Below are 23,051 nucleotides of genomic sequence, written 5' to 3' on the forward strand. Positions count from 1 at the left end.
CTCACCTATCACCTTCCGGCTCTTCACTTCCTTCCCCCTCACCTGTTCTCACCTATCACCTTCTGGCTCTTCACTTCCTTCACCCTCACCTGTTCTCACCTATCACCTACTGGCTCTTCACTTCCTTCACCCTCACCTGTTCTCAACTATCACCTTCCGGCTCTTCACTTCCTTCACCCTCACCTGTTCTCACCTATCACCTTCCGGCTCCTCACTTCCTTCCCACTCACCTGGTCTCACCTATCACCTTCTGGCTCCTCACTTCCTCCCCCTCACCTGTTCTCACCTATCACCTTCTGGATTCTCACTTCCTTCACCCTCACCTGTTCTCACCTATCACCTTCTGGCTCTTCACTTCCTTCACCCTCACCTGTTCTCAACTATCACCTTCCGGCTCTTCACTTCCTTCACCCTCACCTGTTCTCACCTATCACCTTCCGGCTCCTCACTTCCTTCCCCCTCACCTGGTCTCACCTATCACCTTCTGGCTCCTCACTTCCTCCCCCTCACCTGTTCTCACCTATCACCTTCTGGATTCTCACTTCCTTCACCCTCACCTGTTCTCACCTATCACCTTCCGGCTTCTCACTTCCTTCACCCTCACCTGTTCTCACCTATCACCTTCTGGCTCCTCACTTCCTTCACCCTCACCTGTTCTCACCCATCACCTTCTGGCTCTTCACTTCCTTCACCCTCACCTGTTCTCACCTATCACCTTCTGGTTCCTCACTTCCTTCCCCCTCACCTGGTCTCACCTATCGCCCTCCGGCTCCTCACTTCCTTCCCCCTCACCTGGTCTCACCTATCACCTTCTGGCTCCTCACTTCCTTCACCCTCACCTGTTCTCACCTATCACCTTCCGGCTCTTCACTTCCTCCACCCTCACCTGTTCTCACCTATCACCTTCTGGCTTCTCACTTCCTTCACCCTCACCTGTTCTCACCTATCACCTTCTGGCTCCTCACTTCCTTCCCCCTCACCTGTTCTCACCTATCACCTTCTGGCTCCTCACTTCCTCCTCCTCACCTGGTCTCACCTATCACCTTCTGGCTCTTCACTTCCTTCACCCTCACCTGTTCTCAACTATCACCTTCCGGCTCTTCACTTCCTTCACCCTCACCTGTTCTCACCTATCATCTTCTGGCTTCTCACTTCCTTCACCCTCACCTGTTCTCACCTATCACCTTCTGGCTCTTCACTTCCTTCACCCTCACCTGTTCTCACCTATCACCTTCTGGCTCCTCACTTCCTTCACCCTCACCTGTTCTCACCTATCACCTTCTGGCTCCTCACTTCCTTCCCCCTCACCTGTTCTCACCTATCATCTTCTGGCTTCTCACTTCCTTCACCCTCACCTGTTCTCACCTATCACCTTCTGGCTCCTCACTTCCTTCACCCTCACCTGTTCTCACCTATCACCTTCTGGCTCCTCACTTCCTTCCCCCTCACCTGTTCTCACCTATCATCTTCTGGCTTCTCACTTCCTTCACCCTCACCTGTTCTCACCTATCACCTTCTGGCTCTTCACTTCCTTCACCCTCACCTGTTCTCACCTATCACCTTCTGGCTCCTCACTTCCTTCACCTTCACCTGTTCTCACCTATCACCTTCTGGCTCCTCACTTCCTTCCCCCTCACCTGTTCTCACCTATCATCTTCAGGCTTCTCACTTCCTTCACCCTCACCTGTTCTCACCTATCACCTTCTGGCTCCTCACTTCCTTCACCCTCACCTGTTCTCACCTATCACCTTCTGGCTCCTCACTTCCTTCCCCCTCACCTGTTCTCACCTATCATCTTCTGGCTTCTCACTTCCTTCACCCTCACCTGTTCTCACCTATCACCTTCTGGCTCTTCACTTCCTTCACCCTCACCTGTTCTCACCTATCACCTTCTGGCTCCTCACTTCCTTCACCTTCACCTGTTCTCACCTATCACCTTCTGGCTCCTCACTTCCTTCCCCCTCACCTGTTCTCACCTATCATCTTCTGGCTTCTCACTTCCTTCACCCTCACCTGTTCTCACCTATCACCTTCTGGCTCTTCACTTCCTTCACACTCACCTGTTCTCACCTATCACCTTCTGGCTCCTCACTTCCTTCACCTTCACCTGTTCTCACCTATCACCTTCTGGCTCCTCACTTCCTTCCCCCTCACCTGTTCTCACCTATCATCTTCTGGCTTCTCACTTCCTTCACCCTCACCTGTTCTCACCTATCACCTTCTGGCTCTTCACTTCCTTCACCCTCACCTGTTCTCACCTATCACCTTCTGGCTTGTACTCCTTACCCTCCCTACTCCTTACTGTGGTCCTTTGCCCTTCCTTTCCAGTACTGATGAAGGCTGTCAGCCTGAAACGTTGCCTCTTTATTCCTTTCCATAGACGCTGCCTGACCTGCTGAATTCCTCCTGCATTTTAAAATTTTTATTGACATACAGAAGAGGCCCTTCAGCCCTTCAAGCTGCGCTGCCCAGTAATCCTCAATTTAAACCAAACCTAACCACAGGACATTTTACAATGACCAATTTACTTACCAACTGGTATGTCTTTGGACCGTGGGAGGAAACCAGAGCAGCCGGAGGAAACCCACGCAGTCACGTAGAGAACGTACAAACCCTTTACAGGCGGGAATTGAACCTGAGTCACTGGTACTCTAAAGCGTTGTGCTAACCACAACAATATGTGTAGATCCAATTTCATGCTTATTTCAAAGTAGAATAATACTATTTCTTCTGTATTATGAGTATAAATATATCACCTCATCTCTTACAGACACTTGTATCTAATTACATAAAATTTATGCAACACACACAAAATGCTGGAGGAGCTCAGACAGCATCTATGAAAAAAGAGTTGTTGATGTTTTGGGTCATCTTTTCACAGATGCTGCCTGGCCTGCTGAGTTCCTCCAGCATTTTGCGTGCATTGCTTGGATTTCCAGCATCTGCAGCTTTTCTCTTGAACATAAAATTTATCATTTATTTCCATTAGATGAATAAAGGTTAATATACATCAAATAGACATTGAATTTCAATGCTAGTAGAGGTTCTGACACACAAATCTCAATCAGTTGTGCACTCAAGCAGAGTGAAACTCCTAAGCAAACGAGGTTTCCTTTGAAAATCACTATCAATCAATATGCTAACAGTTCAGCCTTAAACTGACTTGATTAATAATGCCTTCATACTCCAATAGACTCAGATGAGTTCCCTATTGAGCCAGCGTCACAGTGCATGAAGGGTCCCTAATCAAAATATTAGTTTAATGTACAGTATGTCTTAATAATTGCCAGCCTTTCCAGCAGGGATTATAGTCACTCTTCCTTGATGGATGGCCCAGTGGAACTAATGAAAATGTGTGTGCTTGAGATGCCACAGAAGTAAACATTTTTTTTAACCAGAACTGTGCACAATAATCTTATGTTGTAGATTATGTAGTTTTATATAGCTACAATATGAATCTGAGTTTTATACTGTATATCATTCATAAATGGCGGAAATCTATTTGTTTATTTATTTATTTATTGACATACAGTGTGAATTAGCCCTTTGAGCTATGCCGCACAGCAATCTCCAAATTTAATGCTAGCCTAATCATGGGACAATTTACAATGACCAATTAACCTACCAACCTTTGGACTGTGGGAGGAAGCCTACACTGTCACGGGGAGAACATACAAACTCTAATAGACGGCAGCGGGAATTGAACCCTAGTACTATCAAGAGTCGTTCCAACCATCACGCTACCGTGCCATCCCGTGAGGTAATGTTGTAGCCCTCTAGAACTCTTGTTAGACCACACTTGTGGTGTTGTGTTCAGTTCTCATTGCCTCATTATAGGAAGGATGTGGAAGCCTTAGGGAGGGTGTAGAGGAGCTTTACCAGGACAGTGTCTGCATTAGAGAGCATGTCTTATGAAGATAGGTTGAATGACATAAAGCTTTTCTCTTTGGAGTGAAGGAGGATGAGAGGTGAGATGATAGAGGTTTTCAAAATTTTAAGAGGCATAGATAGAGTGGACAGCCAGAGACTTTTTACAGCTGGAAATTGCTAATATGAGGCTTCATTGTGTTTCATACATGGTTTGGTGTTTTCCTGGTTGCTTTTGAGAGATTCTGCCTGGCCTACTGAGTTCCTCCAGCATTTCGTGTGTGTTGCTCGGATTTCCAGCATCTGCAGATTTTCTTTTGTTTGTCATCTTTAATGTTAGCACAATTTCAATGAGCCTACAGCAGGGCTTTGCAAGGAGATATAGAAACCCTGTGAAAGATGGCCCTGCCTGGACCATGACATCTGGATAATGCTATGGGCCAAAGGTCATAATGGTAATCTTATATCTGAGTATAACCAATCAATGTGATTGTTGTCATTCTTAATTTTTAATTTATACATTTTTCAAGATCTATCCTATGTTGAAATAACATAATCACATTCAGATTATTTATCACATGTACATGGAATATATAGTGAAATGCATTGTTTGCGTTGACAACCAACACAATCTAAGGATGTGCTGGGGTAGCTCGTAAGTGTCACCACACATTCTAGTGCCAACGTAGAATGCCCACTGTGTTCAGCAGAACAACATAAGCATCAGCAACAACAAACAAAAGCAACAAAACAACAACAGCAGAACATGCTCTTTCTTCTCTCCCACCAAACCCACTCGTCTCTCACACACACTGACAGGCCTTCAAGCCCAGGACAGTCCAACTCTGGGCCTCCAACCTCCAGTCCCTGGCCCAGACCCACAGACATCAGGCCTCTGACATACAGCCTCACAGATATCAGGTCTCCAGTATCCCTAAGTGCCAAACCAGGGCCTTCGACCATTGGCCCTTATCTGATATTTGTTACAAAGACATCACTTGTCCATTATTTTATGAAGGTTTGACACTTTTCAGAATGTGTAAACCCAGGATGAAGAAAGGATGGCTGTGCAGAGCTGTATCTGGGAAAGAGTGAATGTGTTCAGGGGAGACAAAGCAAGAGCTAGCCGGCCATTCCCTATTTTCCCTTCCCCGGGCATTTGAAAGAGGTAACTGGAGTCACACCGGTGGCTAAGGATTGAAAGTGAGGGACAGACTGCTGGAGTTCTACTTCCTGAAAAGACATTAAGTCACATGAGTCATTCTGCAGTCCACGTGACTCAGTGCTGTGATATCCATTTTCATTTCACAGTCACTGAAGAAAAGGTTGACAGGGAAAGCAAACAGCACACCCTGTGTATTTTATAGAGAAACTGCAAGCAATGAATACATATTATGCAGAGATAGGATAGGTTATAGATGTGTAGAATAGCATGTTTTGGATGGGGAAAGAGGCCATTTGGCCCATAATGTCCACCTAACAAAGCAATTAATGGATCACATAACAGATAGAAAGAAAACATATCGTGATAGTATATCTGTCTACATACTGGAGGAAAAGATTATGACGTTTATTTTTTTTGAAATTTTCGATTTAAACAAGAGGAATTGCTTGAGTTTATATGTCAGGAAAGACCATATTGTATATACACGACCAGAGAAAGGGTTCCCAGTGTGTGTGAGGATGGAGATTGTGCGCATGTGGAGTAAAATGTTCTTATGTCTTAGATGTTCTGATGTGCCTGCTGTATTCTTTAAAACGGAGGTTCGGGGGTCTTGGCATAGTGAAGTTTGGGAACCCCTGGCTTAAAGAGAGGCTGGTGAATCTGTGGAAGTCATTGCCACAGACAGCTGTGGAGGCTGAGCCACTGGATAAATTTAAAGTGGAGGTTGATTAGTAAAGGTGTCAAAAGTTACAGGGAGAAGACAGGAGAATGGGGTTGAGGGGGATGATCAGCCCTGATGAGCCAAGTAGCCTAGTTCTGTTCCTGTGGCTTATAGTCTATTAGAGAGAATGTCATACTCTGGGTGTGCAGTAAAGCTACAACACAACTTCAGATCATTTTGGAAATCCCTTATGGCTTGAAGGTTATGTTTTCTTTGGAATACTCTCTGATCCTCTCCTAAAAACGTAAATGCAGGTAGAACTTGTAGGGTTCATTCAGTGTTGCCAAAACCTTGGGGGGAGAGCCACATTCGAACCAGGTATGGGGTGGGAAATCAGACTCAGTCTTTGTCCCAGACCCCCCTTTGCGTGTGCAACAGTGCAAGTGCCAAGCCTCTGAACTGGCTATTTATTGCATTGGCATTTGGGTTAAATCATTTTGGAGTCACTGCAGGTTCATATGTAAATATGCTACAATAAATCTTTCCCTTCAATGTTCCTAATCACGTATTGTCAGATAGGACAAATTTACCCAGGTAGGACAACTGATAGGACGTTCATAAGATTGTCTTAGTTTAAGGACTATTGCTGCTTTAAAGGATCAGTAATGTTTGTATTGCCAATACCTGTGTCACAGGGGTCTGGACTTAATGACATCTCCTGGCGTCTTCTTATCTTTGGGTTATTATGTTTGCTGTTTCAATAAATTAGTCCGTCCCTAAAAGCTATCATTGGCACTACCCCTCCCTGTTAAAAGAAGAACCGCCACATCATACCTTTATCATCCCCTCACATAGAGCACAACAAGTTATCATGAAGTCGATAATTAAAAGAAGCTATCATTAATTGTCTGGTGATCCTGCTGCAATGCCACACCAATACTTCCCAGTTTGTTTAATGACCATCGTGTTGTTGGGGGCCAGGGTGGTGGCATGGGAAAGAAAGGATTTCGTTCAAGAACCTTGTTTTTGTATTCTGCTGTGTGTTCAGTCTTGTAGATCAGCTCTGTATGCCTGATAACATAATGGCCAGCATTGGACTCATTGGACTTGCTTAGGTATTTACAAAGGGTGCAAGAAAATATTGACTTTTCAAACTGCTGTCTGATTTTTTTTCTGAAATTTATGAAGATGCTTTGAAGAGACTAACGATGAAAGGTTATTCCCATTGAATCGGTAATTAGAGCCTGTGAACGCCAGATCATTGGCAGAAGAATGCAAATGCCAAATTGAAAATAATTTTGTTTCCCATGCTGAATGTTTGTGAATATTGAATATTTTACTACAATTTGAATAGCGACCTCAGTATAATTTAAATAGAAGTTTGATAAGCATTTGAAAAGGAAGATTGAAGTGAAATATGAAGAATAGGGGCCTGTTGTAGATCATTCCAGTTGAAGAACTAACGTTAGCACAGATATTGTGAGCTGACTATACATTCAGCACTTCTTCTGGATAAAGTTCAACACTGGGCAATGGGGGGGGGTGGGTAGCGGTTAGCGCAGCACTTTGCAACATTAGCAATCACCAATCGGGGTTCAGTTCCTGCTGTTGTCTATAGGGAGTTTGTATGTTCTCCTCATGACCATGTGGGTTTCCTTCCGTTTCCTCGCACATTCCAAAGACGCACAGTAAGGGTTAGGGTTAGTGATTTGTGGGCATGCGATGTTGCACCGGAGGCGCAGGCTGTCCCCAGCACATCCTTGGACTGTGTTGGCCATTGATGGAAATAACACACTTCACTCGATTTTTTGACGTTTCAATCCACATGTGACAATTGAAGCTAATCTTTAATCTTGATAAAAACATCCTGATGTAGGGAATAATACACCAGTAGTTGTTCAATAATTCAGGAGCACAGTAGGCCATAGAACCAAGAAAACAATCTGTTATTACATCATCTAAAAACAATATTTAATTTAGTGAGCCAAGCGTGTATGTAAGATGACCTGTTTATTCTTGGCAGTGAAGGGCAAAACATATTAATGCAGCTGGGTCTGTCCAGCGTCCGAGACACTTAACATGTTTTTAAAAATTTACAATGGTAATGCACTTCCCCGTGCCTCACCCGTAACAATGAGCAATAGCTGATCTCAGGCTCACTGACCACTGACGCATCTAGAAAGTGATGGGTTGCAGCCAGTTCTATCTGAAGTGACACTGCCGCAATGCCATACCAAATATTACTTTGGCCTGACTCTAGATTCAACTGGTTTCTGCCCTTAATGAATGTGGCAGTGCATTTTGTTCTGAAGAATTGTTCATGGAACGGGGTGGGAGGGCTAAGAAAGATTGGAACTGGAGCATTATGGGTATGGATCCAGTACAGAAACACTAAAACATATTTAATTAACTCAGCACTTGCATTGGTCAGGACTCTGTATGATTTACAGTAAAAATCTTGCCACTTAGTCAAGAGCTGTGGATTTAAGCCCCATTACAGGAATATCAGCTCAAAATTCTAGGCTTACTCTCCACTGTGACGTTGTGTAATGTATTAGCTGTGGTGGTAAAGTGAGTTCTTGTTTGCTCCCTTGTGTAAAATGTTACATTTCACTATTTCAGAGAAGAGTGAGGGAATCATTCCCAGTATCCTGTATAGTCCCAGTATAAGGTATAGGAGCAGAATTAGACTGTTTGGCCCATCGAGTCTGCTCTGCCATTTCAACATGGCTGATCCATTTTCCCTCTCAGTCCCAATCTCCTGCCTTCTCCCTGTACCCTTTCATACCCTTACCAATCAAGAATCTATCAACTTCTACCTTAAATATACATAAAGACTTTGTCACCAGAGCTGCCTGTGGCAAAGAATTCCACAGATTCACCATTTTCTGGCTAAAGAAATTCCTCCTCATCTCCGTTCTAAAAGGACGCCCCTCTAATCTGAGGCTGTGTCCTCTGGTCTTAGACTTGACCACCACAGGAAACATCCTCTCCACATCCACTCTATCAAGGCCTTTCACCATTCGATAGGTTTCAATGAGGTCACCCCTCATTCTTCTAAATTCTAGTGAATACAGGCCTAGAGCCATCAAACACTCTTCATATATAACAAGCCGTTCAAACCTGGAATCATTTTCATGAACCTCCTTTAAACCCTGTCCAGGTTCAAATAACATGGATTATCTGGTCATTATTATGTTGCACTCACACCGTAGAATAATAGTCACACACACAGGAAGAGGTACTTCAGCCCATCATGCTTGAGGGACTCTGACCAGTTCTTGTCCCCTTATCCCATATCACTTAATTCCCTATCAATCCCAGTTCTGAATACACTCAACATTTGGTCATTAACATCCTTTAAGGATAGGATATTCCAAACATTAACAACCTTCTGAGTAAAGAAACTTCTCCATTTCCCTGCCCAAGATAGTCAATCATTTCCACTGCTTTCGGATTCTCCACACCAAGAAAACAGTATCTCGGTATCTACCTTATCATTTCTTTTCAGAGCCTTATACGTTTCTTTATGTGAATATAGGACGGTCTTGCATAATCTCTCCTCATTTGTAACTCACTCGTTGTGAGAACCATTCTGGCGTCTCTATGTTACACCAACTCCAAGGACACACTGTATGTCCTTCCTTGAGGTGAAGAACTAGAGGAGACAACCTCAGAATTGAGGGGCGACCTTTTAGAACAGAAGTAAGGAGGAATATTTTTAGCCAAAGAGTGGTGAATCTGTGGAATGCTCTGCCACAGGCTGCGGTGGAGGCCAAGTCCGTGGGTACAATTAAAGCAGAAATTGATAGGTTCCTGATTGGTCGGGGTATCAAGGGATATGGCAAGTGTATGGAGTTGAATGGGTCCTGGGATCAGCCATGATGAAATAGCAGAGCTACTTGATGGGCTGAATGGTCTAATTCTGCTCCTATGTCTTATGGTTTCATGGTCTAACACACTCCTTACCATTTAATTCCCATCTTCTTGGAAGTAAATGCCTTCTAAACTCCCTATTATGTTACTCCTTGGAGAAGAAGCACAATCAGACTCGGCTCTACACTAGCATTTGGTATGCCACCAAAGGCCCTGGAAAGTTTCTACAGATGTATGGTGGAGAGCATTCCAGCTGATTGCAACACCGCCTGGTATGGGCGGTCACAAGCAAGAGGCTGCTGATGGTTGTAAGATCACCCATCTCCATCACAGACACAACTCTCCCCACCATCGAGGACGTCTTCAAAAGGACGTGCCTCTAAAAGGTGGCATCCGTCCAAGAAGGACTCTCACTATCTGGGACATGCCCTCTTCTTATTACTGCCATCGGGGAGGAGGTACGGGAGCCTGCAGACACACACTTCACATTTTAGGAATAGTCTCTTCCCCTTTGCCATCATATTTCCAAACCGTTCATGAACCTATGAACACTACCTCACTATTTCTTTTTTGCCTTATTCATTTATTTTATTGTTTTTGTAATCAATAGTAATTTTTAAAAAAATCTCTTGCACTGTACTGCAGCCACAGATGAACAGATTTCATGACATTTGATAGTGATAATATACCTGATTCTGATTCTGATTTATGCCCAAGGGTAATCCTCTATGTCTGGACCCAAGTCTTTCTGCCACAGGCTGGACAGTGACCAGCTGGGATGGTTCAACCTCATCATGTTGAGGGGGTGATTTATAAAACATACCTTGAGATTCCCCTCAATATGATTATACAGTACACAGGCAAGAAAGGTACCTCGAGCCTGTACCAAACACTAGCTAGGCCAGGGGCTCCCAACCTTTTTTATGCCATGGACCAACACCAATAAACAAGGGACCCCAGGCTGGGAACCCCTGATTTAGGCTATAACTGGACTTTAGCATCCAATTTTGGTCACAGTTTTGATGGAATGTAAACGTTCAGGCATGGTGCAGAAAAACTTGAACAAGCTATCGAAACTAAGTTTGGAGTGGAGAAGCTGATGTTCTTTTCCTGGTAGAAATGTTGAGATGAGATTTGATGATGCACCACATGGGTTTGATTGGGAAAAGCTTTAAGTACAAGATATACAAGGAAGTTGTGAGGAAAACCTATTTACGTGGAGAGTGGATGTAGCCTGGAGGGGTGGTGGAAAGAGAATTATTCATTGTCTTTATAAGATTAGACAGGTTTTCATAGACTTGAAAGAGATTAATTTGCAAGGCTATGGAGAAGGAAGGCTGATGTTCTTGCTCCACTAGGTGTAAGCTTGGACCCACTGAACCAAAAGACCTTCCTCTGTGCTGTAATGTTTCTGTGACATCCGATTCCGTGCGATGATGCCGTTACGTGCTGGTCAATAGTTGCTGTTTGTTTTAGCAGTCCTCACTCATGTTTCTGTTTTTCTCTTGTCCTCCTCAGTGTCCTCTACAAGCCTGGTGATGCTCCACACCCTTCCAGTCTGCTAATCAGAGAAAACAACGTTCAAAAATAAACACAAAACACTTTTCAAAACAGATCTCTGGTATCTACGGAGACCAGGGAAAACTCACTGAGCCAACCAGCAGATGGTATGATTTCATGGCACACACCTAGCCTGGCCTCCTCTGTGACTAATTCCTTAGCACACTGACTGAGAACAAGGTGACACAAACTATAGCTTGAAATCCCTGCTAGGACAAGATATTCCCACTGACAGAAAACATCCTGTTTCAGATCACACTCTGGTTTGCGCAGGTCTGATGTAAGAACAAAACAAATGAAAGAGTTTTAGAGAATTAGATTTCTCTTTTCTTCAAACTCAAAAAAAAAATCTTTGCAGAGAAATAACCTTTTATCTGTTACTGGAAGTTGGTAAGACACCTGTACAGTTCATTCAAGCTGTGACCATTAAATAGATTGCAGTAAAATGCTAAAGGCGGAAGCCTTAGGAAGTGAGCACAGGAATCTTAATTGTTCTGATTGAATGGAGTTTCCAAGATTGCTGAAATCTGTTTTGAGGAAAACTGAATCAACTCAGTCGTCTTCAAATGTGTGAACTGCATCATCCCTTCTGAAGGTGTGAAGAAATAAAACGGACATTCCTGGGAGTACAGTTCAAAACAATACCCACGTCTCATTATGGTGGCAGTGCATCGTCAGATGAGTGTTGATATTCACCTTTGAAAATGACACACCTTTACAGAGATGGAATGCTGTCGTGGATTTGCAATGAAAGCAATCAGCAATTGTATCTTCATCCAGACGGCTTGATTATTCCCCATTTCATTCAATTATAAAGGGCTACTGTTTCTGATTGTAAAACCTATGGATTTTGGATGGGAAGATGGAAGTTATCCAGGATGATGCTGGAAAGCAGTGATTTCTTTACCGAGAAGCCAATCCTTGCCTGTGTGATTTGTAAGGTCCAGCTATTTCCTCCAGTGACTTTAAATTCATTATGGCTGGTAAATTTGGTAAAGAACGCAATTTGTGTTGCTCCTATTTACAGTGTTGATCTTGAATATTACATTCCCATAACGATGTTCCGTTGTTGCTTATATTCTCTTATTTTCATCCCCAACATCATCAACATGAAGTCCAAGCCAGAACCTGTTGCAGTAGGGCAGCTCTTTTACCTGACTGTACTCCCATTAAATGCTTTATAAGGTGACATTGTCAGGAATTAGTTTGACTGTTCCTTTCAGAACTGATTCAAGATTCATTCAGCTATCATTTTTCAACAATAACATAGCAGGAGTTAAATATGATTGCCCATCTGAAAATTAGATCATTTTTTAACAGCTGTAGAATGACTTGTCAGGTGAATCCAGTGCTTGGATCCAGATGTTGTAATACAGGTTGTGGCAGAAGATGGTGGTACAGAAGTTGGTGCTTAACTGAAATGGGGGTTCATTGCAATCTATGAAATAACTAGTAGAGTTAAATTTGCAACTTATTGTCACCTGGGCATTGTTCCAAGATATGGTTCATTGGCCTTCAGTGGAAGTGGAGTATAATATACAAATTGTTACTTCTTTGGTACCACTGAATGGAAGACTAAATTCCTTTGTTCCCACTTCCTACAGCCCTATTCAACTTGTACACTGCACACAGAGGATTGATTAGAATTTCCCATATATAATTTTCTCACAATATACAAGTGAGGCTCAACCACTAAGGAATCTAGAACACACAGAAAATGCTGGAGGAACTCAGCAGACCAGGCAGCATCTATAGAAAACACAAAGTACACTGCAGATGCTGTGGTCAAATCAACACGTACAAACAAGCTGGATGAACTCAGCAGGTCGGGCAGCATCCGTTGAAATGAACAGTCAACCTTTCGGGCTGAGACCCTTCGTCAGGACCTGCTGTGTTCCTCCAGTATTTTGTGTGTGTTTCTCCATATATACAAATTGGTTCAGATTACTTGTTTAATGGTATTAGAGGTCAAGAGATAAACATACCTAATCAGAAAGTCTCAGTCCTGAAGCAATTTATCACTCAGGTACACTGTATCAATGGGTAAATACTGAGAGGTGTTTCCAGTTTGTTATAATACTTAGTCCTTAAGGAAGCAAAAGACAAGGCATGTAATGATTTGACTGATTTGATCATTGCCAATTATAATGTGTTAATTAGTTTCTCCTTGGATAATGGATAGTAAGAAGACCAGAATATTTCACAACCACACCCCTCTCCCCACACACTTGACAATGGAAGGGCACAAAATGGTGAGACTCCTGGAGGAGATATAGGATAAAAAATTGCCTTAAAAAAAAACCCCTTAACTGATTGAGAAGCTCAATCTCTCAATCTGCTTCTTGCCATCAATACTCATTAATTTCATCAATAAACTATTGAGTGATACCATTTCCACAGCGATTAATATTGCACAGTAAGAGCTGTAACAGCTTAGGACAATGCTGAGTGAAACATTTCTTTAAACATCAAACCGATTTTAAGTGCCTTGATGAGGACAAATGTAAAACTTCATGCAAGTAAGAACATAATCCTTTTATCACTGTGAAATTGACTGGAGCACATCCTCCAATCTCGGTTTGGCTCATGATGACTATGAAAAGCAACAGCTGACAGTCTGAATGATAAAATGAAGGGGGAGTTTTTGGCAGAGTCCAGCAATAAGCCAGTGTAACAAGAACAGAGATGTGAGGCAGTAGTGTCAAGTTCAAGGACGTGGAGCTCCAAGACAATAAAAACCTCTCAATGGAACATTCTTTTATGTAATCTGCAGGCACTGCAACATCTGTCTTTGCCCACCAGCACTATCCCTACACAAGATGATTGGCCACTGGTTGTCCTCACCTCTACACATTTGGTTCCCTTGAAGTCAATGGGCAGAAGTGAGTATAACTGGAGGTTGATGATGTCACCATATTTGGTATTGACAACTGGAGGCAAATTTCTACCCATTTTTAACACGAGGATAAGAATAGCCTTGAAACTTACTCTGTCTTTAGTAAGGTCATGGCTGATCTGATATTGACTGAGATTCCATTTTCCTGTATGTTCCTTTCAACACATTATTCAAATATCACTCAGTCTCTACCTTGTATATATTCAGTGACTCCTCTACAGCTCTTTGACTCAAGACTTCAAAAGACTCTTAATCCACCAAGAGATGAATTTCCTCTTCATCTCCATTGAAGGGCCAAGATCAGGAGTTCCCAATCCTTTTTATGCCATGTGTCACGTATCCTGTAACTGGGCTACCGAACCAGCAGAAATGGAATACATGTTGGAGTCTGGTATTACTTTAACTAATAGTGTTTATTAGTAAACTAAGTAATACAGTACTATAAAATGCAACTGTATGAAACAGGTTAGCAATGATATATACAGAAGTGTGGAAATAGGAATCAAAACCAAGCTCTTTCAAAGTCTAGGGGTAAATGGATAGTCTTACGATGGTGAGTTCAGTTCAGTTTAGGTTGAGGTAGTTGCTGGTGTACCATTGGGGAGAGAGCGAGAGGTGATGCAGTTGCCATCGAACCTTCCATTGTCTTCCTGTTGCGGTCACCGACTGTGACCATACCAGGCACGACCATTCTTCAGTGGTAGGCCTGTCACCCAGGCAAGGGTGGACACACAACAAACCCCCACCGGTCGCACCTTCACACACTGTGAGCCACTGATCGATTCCCCCAAATCGATCCTCCAAACCCCCACCTTCATATGCACAACGCTCTTTCAGTGTCCCGTGGTGTGTCTGTCTGTGTCTTTGCAGACCTGCTTTTTATCATCACTTGCTGGGCACCGGCTGTCCATCAGGCTTGGCCCCACCTTGCTGTCTCTGCAAGAATCTTACAAGCAGGCAAAGAATGTGTCCTTGGAGCAAAGGTAAACAATCAGCTAAGGAGCCATAATATTAAATCATGTCTCTCTCTCATTAGCAGCATAGTTCACGGGCGGGTCACCTCTGGACTCCATTTTAGCTTGGTTTGTTCGTCACTCATGGACCACTACCATTAACCGAGGGGTTTGTGGACTCCAGGCAGGGAACCCCTGGGTTAGACAGAGTTGGCATGGAGAGGGTGTTTCCAATAATGGGACCAAAGGACACTGCCTCAGACTTGAAGGCTGGAGAAGAATTTCTTTAGCCAGCGGGTGCCAAATCAATGGAATTCATTGCCACTGACAACTTCGGAGCCCAAGTCATTGGGTATATTTAAAGTGGAGGTTGATAGGTTCTTAATTAATAAGGGATTAAAGTTTATGGGGAGAAGGCAGGAAAATGGGGTTGAGAGGGATAATAAATCAAATGGTGAGGCAGATTAATGGCCTGAATAGCCTAATCCTACTCCCATGCTTTAATGGCCTTATGGTTTGAAACTACACTGCTGCTTCTGCAATCCTTCATAAGAGAAACATCCTTTCAGCACCCACTCCATGAAGATCCCCTCAAAATATTATGAGTTTCAATGGATCACCTCTCCTTCAATGACGATCCAGGCCAGTATGACATTGTTTGCTCCCTAAATTTATGTGTCAAGGTGATAAATGACTATTACTCCATCTTACTGCACCCCTTGCCTTCCACCCTCCAGCCAGCCTGTCCATCTGATACCATTTACATTCCGTTTGATTGTTAAGAAACAAGCTCACTCCACCGTCGAGGTGAAAAACTACGTCCGAACACTGTCCAAGCTGAAGTCTGTGGGCAGTTGTACTAAGGAGCATTATTAGACAGAGGAATGATGATAAATAAACTTATTAATGACTTATAGGTTATAACACCAAACTATAGTGTATCTGTAGCCCATTTTGACTTCCAGCTGCATTAGCTTGACTGTAAATTTCTCACTTTGAATGATAGGTTCCTGGTTCCGAGGGACACCAATCACGTGCAGGTATGAGGCAATTATGTGGCACGACTGACCATTAATATTGAACAGGTGACTGCAGGGAGCAAGCTTCTAATTTTCCAATGTCTCCAGTTATCAGATTATCTTCTACCGTAGTTACTGGGGTTTATAACCAGGTCTTTAGTGCTCCATTGTATGTGAATAACAAAGTATTTAGTTGATTTTTTTTGTTTCATTGGCCACCAGCGAGTAGTCTCTCAAACCAGTAAGTAGCACCATCTGAATCCAGGTCTTCAGTCACTAGATCTATTGGGTTATGGAGGTTGAATAAATCAGGTTTGATTGTAACTGCAAAAATAAGATTACACACATTTTAGCCAATGTTTCGCGATGATCCATCACACGCAATTTCCAAAACGATTAGTGGTGTTGCATACCTCGAAATTTATGGATGTACTAGATGGCTGTCATCTAAATAATATGTCTGGAAAGATTAGCTTCTGCAGATCTGATCTGAAGAGATGCAATTTCCCAGTTTCCCAGTATCTAGTTAGGTTAGATATGACTAGTTAACTAAATCTATTACCCAGATGGTGTAATGTCATTTACTGAAAGAGACCATTAAGACAAAGGAGTGGAATTAGGCCATTCAGCCCATTGGATCTGGCTTGCCATTCCATCATGTCTCACATTTTATCCCTCTCAACCCGATTCTCCTGCCTTCTCCCCGTAACCATTGGCACCCTTCCTGATCAAGAACTCTGCTTCAAATATATTCAATGACATGGCCTCCACTGTAGACTCTGGACAGAGTCATCACCATTCACCCATGAAGGAGCTAAAATTGTGTGTGCCCATCGGCTGCTGTGGACATATAGTTAGTTGGATCCTTTTCCAGAACGTTTAATTGACCCATGGGACAGGGGAATGGAGGGTCAAGAAGATTTGAGACTAGAAGTAGAACAGGAAATCGACAGGCATTTGAAGGGGCATGCAGACAGGCACAGAGAAGAACAACTTACATTTATATCAGTTTTCATGTACCTTTTGGAATATTGTGAAGTACTTCCATCCGGTTAAATATCTCTGCAGTAATTTTGAAATCTAGACACTATTATCATTTGGAAATATGGTAGTCAATGGTACATGGCAAGCTCTAGAATCAGCAGAGAGATAATGAAGGCTAAAGAAATTCCTTCTCATCTCTGTTCTAAATGGATGCCTATATTTTCTGAGGCTGTGCGCTCTTGTCCTAGACTCGCCCACTATAGGAAACATCCTCTCCACATCCACTTTGTCTAGGTCTTTCAATGTTCAATAGGTTTCAATGAGATACTCCCCTGCCCCTTCTATGCCAGCAAGTAGATCAAATGCTCCTCGTACATTAACCCTTTCATTCCTGGAATCATTCTCATCATCCTCCTCCGGACGCTCTCCAATCCCAGCACAGGTGTTCTAAGATAAGGGGCCCATTGAGATAAAGAGTGCAAAATTAATTCTTCTCACTAATATCATCTTCATTCCTGTACCCTCCACATTCCATGAACAATCTGTACAGCACTTCAAAGTGTTTTAAACATTTTATAAGCATGCACATTGCATTCATCTTCCCTTTGAAAAATAACACTGATCCTTTGGTGATTGCTTAAGTTACTTTGCTACACTGTATGAAACCTGAAATCAACAATTCAATTGATATCATCATCTTGATCGAGAAGGAAGGTATAAACAGCACTTGCACTTCTTACTGTTACCGAGAGGAAGTTCTTTTGTTCATCCAATACTTTAGTGCCCAGAATGTGTTCCCATTGACCATCCATTCCGCCCATTGGTGTGTCTGGTTATGCTGCAGTTCAAGTCAAATGTTGTTAGGAGGATCCTGCATTTTTAGAGCCTCTTTCACAACCATGGGACATTCCAAAATATTTCTCAGCCAGTGAAGTACTTTGGGGTGCAGTCGCTGTTTTCACGCCATTTTGGACTGCTATTCTGTGTGCAGTAGGGTCCTGTATAAACAGTGACCAGATAGTCTGTTCCAGTCTTTCTTTTCCAGACATTGTAAATGCCATCACTAGTCATGCCAGTTAACTAGTTTCATGCTAAGATGTCCTTTGAATTCCTCAACAGATTTCATACTGTCCCACCATGATATTTCGTATTCTTTACATTGCTTCATTTTTGCGTCGTGAGCAGATAGCTCCCAGGAGATGGACAATTAGTTTAACTTGAGACTAATGTTCTTTTAACAGTTAACATTATTCCACAACACTTAGATTTTGTTTACAGCAGCTCTACCTTGCATGACCGAATACAAATTCAACTTACTGAAGTGAATTCCATAAATATATTTAAAATGTCATTTCCTCGGTCATGGATTGCAAGTTTTAGTTGTAAACGATTGTCTCTGCGGGCAACTGCAAATACAGGATGAGAATGTGTAGAGACTAAGGTTGTAGATTTTATTCCAGAGAAAAAGAACTGTGGGTTTACAATTACATTGTCCTGACCACCCACTAACATTTCCAATATTGGCACCAAATATTGATGTGGATTTATTCACAGTGACATAAGGCTACCCTTTCTCGTTTGCCTTCCTGTTCTCTCGATCTCTCTCTTCTCTTGCCCCTCTCTGTATTCTTTCATTTCCTTTTATTTTCTTTTACTCATTCTCCCTGCCCTGTTTCTTTTTCTCTCACATTTTCTGAATCATTCTTCTCTTCAAGTTCTTCTCTTGTAATTTCTTCTTCTCTTCTTCTTTCTGGATCTGTCTCCTTCCTCTTGATTTCACTGCATTTGATGTAACAGTGTTACTTAAGCTTTCCAGATATTGAGATAAAGGTGTATAATTATTGAAAAAATTGACTATATCTTACGATTGATATATTTTGATGCTTTGTAACTTTTCTAATGTCCAATATACAACAGTATTAATTTACATTTTTTTGCTGGAGAAATTCATGGTCAAAGCTGAATTTTTCAAAAGAAAATGTTCTAAAAAATTTTTGTAATGTACGAAAATTGTTCCTTCATGAAAGTGTAACCTTTTAGTAATCTCAGTTTCAGCTCATTTTCTATAGTTCCTGGCATTTTATGTACAGTATATTGCAAGCAGCAAGTCGGAGAGAACCTCTGACATGTTCTGGACTTGGGTGTATTTTTGTCTGTCAACATTTGGCAATTTTGTTACTGCCCAAGATATGGAGGGATTCTGACCTTTTTAACTAGAGGGAAATATGCCATTAGAATTGATTTGTTTCAATGTATTATTTTTGTAAAAATGCAAATCCAGTCTTTTAAAAAAATCATATTTATACTTAATGTGTAAAGTGAGCGTTGGGAAGTAAAACAATGTCGATAAAAATCATTGTTTGTGGGAGTTTTCTTTCTGTTGCAGTTTAGGGCAATTTTAAAGGTGATACAGAAACGGGTGATCAATGTCTCGATGATCGACAACTTAGAGCTGAAGTTAGAAAATCTCCTGAGGTTTAAAATGAGAAAGGATTACTTCATTTGGATCAAACAAGGCCCTATAAGCCCACTGAGTTGTACCTGCTCGTTTATGCAAATGTCTAGTCGGACAATCATGTGGTGGCAACTCACTGCATAAAAGCATGCAGGCATGGTCAAGAGGTTCAGTCGTTGTTGAGACCAACCATCAGACTGGGAAAGAAATGTGATCTAAGTTATTTTGACCATGGAATGATTGTTGGTGCCAGATGGGGTGGTCTGAGTATCTCAGAAACTGCTGATATCCTGGGATTTCCACACACAACAATCTCTAGAGTTTACAGAGAATGGTGTGAAAAACAAAAAAAAACAGTGAGTGGCAGTGCTGTGGTCAAAAACACCTTGTTAATGAGAGAGATCAGAGGAGAATGGCCAGACTGGTTTATGTTAAAGGGGAGGGGACAGAAACACTAATATCCACCCATTACAACCAGCGGTGGGCAGAAGAGCATATTTGAATGCACAACATGTCAAACTTTGAAGTGGATGGGTTACAGCAAAAGAAGACCAAACTGTCTTCCTCTCCTAAACCTAATAAAGTGGCCACTGAGTGCATATTTTCTCAACAAACACCCCAGATTTAGATCCATTGTCTTCAATATATCTCCCAGTTGTGGAGGGCCATTTTACCTTTGCAAACACTGGGAGGGGGTGGAGGGTGGTATGGGGAATGAGGTTGTGGTGGTGTGGGGAGGGGGTTGCCAGCCAGGGCAGAGTGCTGAATTCAGCGTGGTTGAATGCAGGGTTTTTAAGCACAGGTATTTTCCAATCTTGATTTGCAAATCAAATTTTACAAGATGTTGTAACAGTCAGCATCCGTACCAAGCCAAGGAAAGACACTATGGTAGTTCAAAGTCAAAGTCAGGTTTAGTGTTATGCTGGGTATCTGTATGCACAGGTGCAATGACAAACTTACCTGCAGCAGCATCACAGACCCACAGCATTATATAAACGCCAAAGCTCTCAAGAGGAGGCACCACCTGATCTGTATGGTGGTCAGTTTGTCAAAGGAGACTTGCAGGTGGAGCCAGACACAAAGGTCGAGCATTGATTCCATGAGTCCCGGTGTGGCCTCCCGTATATCGGTGAGACCCGTCGTAGATTGGGAGACCGCTGCACCGAGCACCTATGCTCTGTCCACTAGAAAAAGCAGGATCTCCCACTGGCCGCCCATTTTAATTCCACTTCCCATTCCCATTCTGATATGTCCATCCATGGCCTCCTCCACTGTCGTGATGAGGCCACACTTAGGTTGGGTAGCCTCCAACCTGATGGGATGAACTTCGATTTCTTAAACTTCCAGTAATACCCCCCACCACCACCACCCTTTACCATCCCCTTTTCCCTCACACATTTTATCTCCTTGCCCGCCCATTGCCTCCCCCGGTGCTCCTTCCCCCTTTTCGTTCTTCCATGGCCTTCTGTCTCTTTCACCAATCGACTTCCCAGCTCTTTACTCTATCCTTCCCCCCTCTAGGTTTCACCTAGCACATTGTGTTTCTCTCTCCCCTCCCCCCACATTTTAAATCTACTCCTCAGCTTTTTTTCTCCAGTCTTGCTGAAGGATTTCATCCTGAAATGTCGACTACTCTTTTCCTAGATGCTGCCTGGCCTGCTGAACACCTCCAGCATTTTGTGTGTATTAAATTGATTCAATGTACTGGATCTTTGCTTCCAATCTGTTTTCTATCTAATGAAGTTCTAGCTTTATGAAATAAGACAACATAATTGAATTGAATTTCAGTTTATTGTCATTTAGAAACCACAACTGCAATGCAATTAAAAAATGAAACAACGTTCCTCCAGAATGATATTGTAAAAGCACACGACAAAACAGACTACATCAGAAAATCCACATAACGTTTGGTAATCCCCAAATCCAGAGTCCGGAGAGGCTGCTGCGTATTAATATACTGACATTAATGGAAAATTGAGAGAGAAAAAAAATCTTGCACATAATCTGAGGTAGTGTATCAGCCGTTGGGTCTCTATCCAAAATCTAAATGCTCTAGCTTTTAACAACTTTGCAATGGAGAAAAATGTCCTACTCTCTACTCTATGCCTCTCAGAATTTTATATACCTCAATCAGGTCACCGCTTAGCCTTTTCAAAGCATATAAACACAGAGGTGTGGGTCTTCAGGCTCTCATACCTCCTGCCTGATGGCAGCAAAGAAAGGAGTATATAGCCCAGATGATGAGGGTTCGAAATAATGGATATTGCCGCCTTGAGACATTGTCATTGATGATGGAGATTGCAGTAGTTATGATGGATCAGCTGAGTCTTCCACTCTCTGTTACCTCTTACGAAACCCTTTGCATTAGGCTTCCATCCTACAGCTGAAGCATCTTGTCAGAATGCTTTCCACTGTCGATCTGTCAAAGTTTTGATGACACATTAACTCTTCTTAAGCTACTAAGAAAGTAGAGAAACTGTCACAGCTCTTGGTATGGGAGGTGGGGGGTGGGGGCTACTGCACAGGATCAAAGTAAGCAGAGAGTTGTAAACTTAGTTGGCTCCATCACAGGCACTAGCCTCCATAGTATCTAGGACATCTTTGGGGAGCAGTGCCCCAAAAAGGTGTTGTCCATCATTTCCAGGACCTGCCCTCTCCTTATTGCTAACATCAGACAGGAGGAACAGAAGCTTGAAGGCACACACTCAGCGATTCAGGAACAGCTTCTTCCCCTCTGCCATGAACACTACCTCACTACCTTCACTACACAAGCCCAATCCCTCTTCACTATCAAGAACATCTTCAAGAGGCAGTGCCTCAGGAAGCTGACATCCAACACTAGGGACCTTCACCATCCAGGACATACCCTCATCTTGTTACTGCCATCAGGGAGAAGGTACAGGTGCCAAAGACCCAGACTACATAATTCATGAACAGCTTCTTCCCCTCTGCCATTAGAATAAGCACTGCTTCATCATTCCTTTTCTTCCCCACTATTTATTTAGTTTGTAATTGACATTCAGTGGCCACTTTATTAGGTACACCTGTACACCTATTCAAAAATGTAAGTTAAGTGGATCATCAGTTAATCAGGGCAGTCACTTATTCAGGCAAACGCTTAAAGAGCAAAATCTAATGAGAAAATAGCCAGGATTTGTTTCATTTATTTGGGACATTATGCCCTTAATTGAGCAGGAGGCTGATGCCGAATAGCTTCTAACTAGCAAACACGAGGAAATCTGCAGATGCTGGAAATTCAAACAACAACACACACAAAATGCTGGTGGAACACAGCAGGCTAGGCAGCATCTATAGGGAGAAGCGCTGTTGACGTTTCGGGCCGAGACCCTTTGTCAGGACTAACCGAAAGGAAAGATAGTAAGAGATTTGGAAGTAGTGGGGGGAGGGGGAAATGCAAAATGATAGGAGAAGACCGGAGGGGGTGGGATGAAGCTAAGAGCTGGAAAGGTGATTGGCGAAAGTGATACAGAGCTGGAGAAGGGAAAGGATCATGGGACGGGAGGCCTCAGGAGAAAGAAAGGGGGGGGGGGAGCACCAGAGGGAGATGGAGAACAGGCAAACAACTAATTATGTCAGGGATGGGGTAAGAAGGGG

General features: G+C 42.7%; 1 protein-coding gene across 8 annotated transcripts in view; it reads left to right on the top strand.

Moving 5' to 3' along the window:
* Positions 1-19,334, top strand: part of LOC140731681 (hepatocyte nuclear factor 1-beta-like) — a 110,571-nt gene extending 91,237 nt beyond the window's left edge. For 7 of the 8 annotated variants that reach the window (XM_073053340.1, XM_073053344.1, XM_073053342.1 and 4 more), the window contains one exon: positions 13,903-19,334. In XM_073053340.1, coding sequence (XP_072909441.1) covers positions 13,903-14,148 — 246 coding nt within the window. In that variant the 3' untranslated portion in view covers positions 14,149-19,334. Of the gene's footprint in view, positions 1-11,087; positions 13,518-13,902 lie in introns of those variants that run through there. The other variant, XM_073053347.1, reaches the window with a different exon arrangement.
* The last annotated feature ends 3,717 nt before the right edge of the window (positions 19,335-23,051 follow it).

Source organism: Hemitrygon akajei, chromosome 8 (assembly GCF_048418815.1).
Source record: "Hemitrygon akajei chromosome 8, sHemAka1.3, whole genome shotgun sequence".
Taxonomy (NCBI): Eukaryota; Metazoa; Chordata; class Chondrichthyes; order Myliobatiformes; family Dasyatidae; genus Hemitrygon; species Hemitrygon akajei.